The sequence below is a fragment of the Lipomyces arxii genome, assembly GCF_038497795.1.
Source record: "Lipomyces arxii strain Phaff 12-163 unplaced genomic scaffold V1512scaffold_54, whole genome shotgun sequence".
Classification (NCBI taxonomy): domain Eukaryota; kingdom Fungi; phylum Ascomycota; class Lipomycetes; order Lipomycetales; family Lipomycetaceae; genus Lipomyces; species Lipomyces arxii.
The window spans coordinates 1-4,744 of NW_027117753.1; the positions used below are offsets into that span (position 1 = coordinate 1).

At 43.5% G+C, this 4,744-nt stretch overlaps 3 protein-coding genes across 3 annotated transcripts; 1 reads left to right on the top strand and 2 right to left on the bottom strand.

Annotated features, from left to right (window-relative positions):
* Positions 1–82: 82 nt before the first annotated feature.
* Positions 83–1,944, bottom strand: V1512DRAFT_268792 (uncharacterized protein). The gene has a single exon (XM_066917541.1). It carries the CDS (start codon positions 1,657–1,659, stop codon positions 250–252), a length of 1,410 nt encoding a protein of 469 aa, XP_066768966.1. The 5' UTR covers positions 1,660–1,944; the 3' UTR covers positions 83–249.
* On the bottom strand, positions 1,900–2,826 carry V1512DRAFT_231245 (Pam16-domain-containing protein). Its single transcript, XM_066913976.1, has 2 exons — positions 2,696–2,826; positions 1,900–2,637 (listed from the first exon to the last, which is right to left on the bottom strand). Exons 1-2 carry the CDS (start codon positions 2,696–2,698, stop codon positions 2,281–2,283), a joined length of 360 nt encoding a protein of 119 aa, XP_066768967.1. The 5' UTR covers positions 2,699–2,826; the 3' UTR covers positions 1,900–2,280.
* A 106-nt stretch (positions 2,827–2,932) lies between these two features.
* V1512DRAFT_268794 (surface antigen-domain-containing protein) lies at positions 2,933–4,616 on the top strand. Its single transcript, XM_066917542.1, has 3 exons — positions 2,933–3,021; positions 3,098–3,168; positions 3,216–4,616. The coding sequence occupies exons 2-3, from the start codon at positions 3,103–3,105 to the stop codon at positions 4,533–4,535; spliced, it is 1,386 nt and encodes a 461-aa protein (XP_066768968.1). The 5' UTR covers positions 2,933–3,021; positions 3,098–3,102; the 3' UTR covers positions 4,536–4,616.
* The last annotated feature ends 128 nt before the right edge of the window (positions 4,617–4,744 follow it).

The window sequence follows — 4,744 nt, forward strand, 5'->3', positions numbered from 1 at the left end:
TGTTAGTGTTGGCTGTCTTGAGCACCTTCTGGTCCTGTTTGTGTTGCCTACGTGACCAGTTGTATTCGTTGTAGCAGAAAAGTAACGTTGAACCAAATCTATTTTACCTTGTAGTCACAACCACAACCTATTATTATCTAATTCAATATATCTAATTAATATTAATATAAATATAAATATTATATATATACAAGTGTAATAAATAATATATATAATAAATAATTTATAAAGTCAAGCTCAATGGACAATCTATAGTCTGTCATCGTCATTGGCAAAAAATGCACCTTCACCTTCAGGTGCGTCGCACTCGCTCGTTCGACGAATATGTTTTATTCGATCTAACATCCATGCAGACGTGTATTTATCGCCGTCACCCATCTCCTTTTTTCCCAGCCTAATTACATCAGTTACTCCACACCATCCCTTTTTGTATCTGTATTGCAAGCATTTGTCCCATGCCTCGCACGCGGCAGCGCAGTCTTTCAATGAGTGATACGCTGTCTCGACCGGATTTTTAGGATCCTTTTCTCTTTCAAGTGCGTACTCCCATGCATCTGCGTAATTGTCCCATCTATGTCTCGTTTCTGTGATGTAAGGCATGACGAACTCTCTGTAAACGTCCTTGTACAGGATCGGTATATCGGGTGAAAACTTGTGTTCAAAGTTGTATAGTCTCTCGATATCGTGCGCGTTTATGTGATGAAAAGTGGCAATTTCGGCGCACCAGTTATCCTTGTTAAACCGTACCGCAGTTGGAGGCTCGCCTTGAATACGCCAGGAAACATAAGGATACTCGCCGCCGGAGAGAATATGGATATCTCGGTCGAGAAAAGCATGCGAGACAGTGAGATCTCCGCAGCAATGACTCCTGGCGAACTCTTCATATTGAAATTGCAAATCTGGTTCGGCTCCAAATGTATGTCTAATCAAACCGCCAGACATGACCACGCCAGATCCACCGTGTGCGAATGGTTCACCGTCTAAATACGCGACTGCGCCCATGTAAAGTATATCCGAGCTGTTGAGAGTTTTCAACCACCTCATCATATTTGGCCACAAAATATATGTGTCGGCATCCATGAAGATGTACCACTCCGCGTCTGGCATAGTTTTGTATGCATGAGCTATCATTGGCATATTTTTAAATCGATCAAGATCCCATGCGCCTTGAATGTCAGCCTTACCGTCGTACAATTCGATGTTAGAATGATCTTTGACCAGCGATGACTGCTGAAGGTACACTTTCAACTCATCCGATGCTCTCAAATCGGCAGACGTCTTTGCAATAATGTCAATGACCGGAATGCCAGCGACCTTGTCTGGAGAATCAGAGTACAGAGCGAAATGCCGCATCTGGGGTAACGTCGCCCATACATGAACTGGAAACCTCTCCCATAACGCTGTGGCGCCAGTCTTGATCATGAGAAAAACATTCTCTGTGCCTGACGTGTACGAACTCGTGTATCCGCTTGCATAAGTGCCAACTGTGTGAGTATAAGTTGAGTTGCATTTCTCGATGTCATTCTGAGGCAAGAACACTCTCTGCATAGATGAGTGGTAATTGCTATACAGAAGTGTCACTCCAAAGCAAAACAGTGCTACAGACACGAAAAGCGCAGCCAATCTGCGAGCAACCATGGGAGAAAAGTCACTCTTCATTCATTGAAAACAACTCGAATCGAATAGAATTACAGTAAACCGCACAAAGCAGTCCTCGCGACTCCTATAATATCCAACCAAACAGTCAAGCTCACTCTTTATAGGCGAGCAAACGCCGTGAACAGGTCAAGCTTGTTGATTCGCAACGACAAGGCATTTTGGGCGTACACGAGGCACCGCCGCACGTCCATACTCTCCTACCAAGTCCCTTATTGTTCTGTTACATACGTACTGATTAGCCCTTAACTTCTTTGCCTGCATAATTCTTGTTATTGATAGTCATTTTGACTGGTTCAAAAAGGAGTACAGTTTAGTCAAAGTCTACGACTACTACAGGATGTTCCTGGCGAGAATAATAATGTTTCAATGAGTATGTAGCTTGCGCCATACTGCAGTTCGTACGCACAAGCCGTAACTCGGAATCTCATCAAATACAGCAGATCATAAATAATAGTGTGACAAGAGTAATAATTACAATAGAGCTGCTTCTCCAAATATTAAAATACAAAAATTTCGCATGCTATGTCGTCCATACTGCATTTCCATGTACCGTATATATTCCTTTTCATGCTTTCAAATCGCGCCATGAGTGGGCCCATTAGACAAGTTGCTTCTCAACTACTAGCTAGCAGTACTAGAACCTGATCCTTCACCATTCGGCGGTGGTGATGTGTGTTTCGTTAGTTCTTTGTCTATCCGTTCCTTTGCTCTGAACACCTTTGCTTGCACGTAAAAACTGCCTCCCTTCTCTGGTGAGTTTGCATTAAACAAATGTTCAAACCGACGTGTGACCTCAGAGGTCTCAAGTTTCTCTGGCCTTATATTCAGAATTCGACACGACTCGTCCAATGTGATTCCGCTTTCTCGCGCAATTACTGATTCAGCCGATGATGCTGCTGCTTGCTTATATGCCTGAGCAAATGCCCGTCCAAACACCTGTGCACCTGTGAAAACAACTTGCATCAAAATTCTGTGAGCCTGGGAAAGATCATTAGCTATGTGATTTCATAGTGAAGCAAAGATGTCAGCGCCTTACCATTTTATGCCACTTATAATATATATATATAATTTCCAAACACTCCCAATACACTATATATTCACTATGCAAGTCTCTTTAATAGTATTAACAATACTATTTACAGTCCTTCTCTCAAATAGGTCTACTTCGTGGCGAGTTAAAAGAACAGTTTCGCGAAAGTCGGCAAGATGTAAGTTACCCGGACGTTCCACATTGTTGATTGGTTCGCCGAACATCGGGACCTTCAAAAGCCCAATTCAGAAAATTATCAACCGACAATTGCGCTCGGAATTTACCACTAAACGCTTCTGAAATTTGTTTTATAGAACAATTAAGCAAGTCAGGTTTGTGTATTTGCTGCTCGGTGCAATTACTGCAGTTTGGGCCGGATCATGTGTGCTGTGCTAACCATTCTTGCAGACAAAATGGCTGAACCTGCTGCTATTGTCGATGCAGATGCCAAAAGAGTCCGCACAATTGTTTACGACGCCGTAAGTTTTTAAAAAAAGTTGCGACTAAAGAATTAACACGAACCCAGCTTGAGAGAAACCAGTCACTGCCTGTAGTGTTGACTAAACTAGATGTTTTTGGTGGTCACAACACCAGAGATTCATTTCTTAAAACGCATATTGAAGACCTCATCTCTAAACCGTACACAATGTCGTCTTTGATGGCCGCTCTTGATTACACGACTTTAAAGCTCGATTCTTTTGGAATCTTCAGCAACATTTCATTCGCGCTTGACCATGCAGAAAACTCAAGCAAAGCATATCCTCCTGGTGTTGCCCCTCTATCTGCCGAGTTGCATCTGCAGGAAGCACCAAGCAAGAAATTTAGAACAGGAACTGAGGTTGGCAATGGTGAGGTTGGTGGATATCTTTCCGGATCACTATCCAATCTGTTTGGTGGTGCAGAGTCACTGACGGTCGACGCAAATATCAACAGTCTCAAGCAGTCAACGTACGCAGTAAATTTTAGCGCTCCAATTAAAAACTCTTATTTATGGAAAGCTGACATTACTGGTGTCCAAACCAGCAGCGAGAAAGAGTGGGCGTCACATGTTCAGGCCCAGCGTGGAATCCGGGCAAAAGCTACAGGACCGGGTATGTTCGGTGGAGTGCAGGAAATTGGTTATGAAGCGTTTTGGAGAACAGTCACCGGCATTAAGAATGAGTCAAGCACGACCGTTCGCTCAGAAGCTGGTGATACGTTAAAATCGTCAATTTTCAACACCTGGCAGCTGGACAAGCGGAATGACTCTGCATTCCCGACTGAGGGATACAATTTAAAGATCAGAAACGAGGCAGCCGGATTTGTGCCTAACAACAAAGGTGACATCAAATTCATGAAGGGAGAAGTCGAGGGCCAGGTCGCCAGAAGTTTCTTTAGAGACAATTTCACCATCTCATTGACAGGACGAACAGGAGTCTTGTGGAGTTTTCTGAAAGACGGAAAGAGCAATATTGTTGACCGGTTTGTTCTTGGAGGATCCAACGACGTTCGGGGATTCTATTTAAACCGATTAGGACCAAGCGACGAGGAAGACTCAGTTGGAGGCGAAGCATACGCTACTTGCGGAGTCAGTTTGTTTTCCAAGTTTCCCGGACTCTCAAAAGAGTCTCCTCTACGATTACACCTCTTTACCAATGCAGGCAGTTTGCTTGCACTCAATCGCCAGAACCCGCGACAGACACTCAAGGAGCTTGTATCGCAACCGTCAATATCAGCTGGTGTTGGTGTGATTTACGTTCATCAGGTTGCTCGGTTTGAACTCAACTTCACTCTCCCTGTCGCTGTTCGGTCGACTGAGTTTCCTCGAAAGGGACTGCAGTTTGGATTGGGCATGTCGTTTTTGTAAGAAATCGTGTAATTTGCATTTAGATCTGCCGTACTCTACTAATAAAATAATGTTGCGATGCCAAGTGCACGTCCTTGCTTACTACGTTTACTGAATTCATTCGGTTCAAAATTACTGCTACAACGAATACAACTGGTCACGTAGGCAACACAAACAGGACCAGAAGGTGCTCAAGACAGCCAACACTAACACAAAACAAAGTAAAAGTA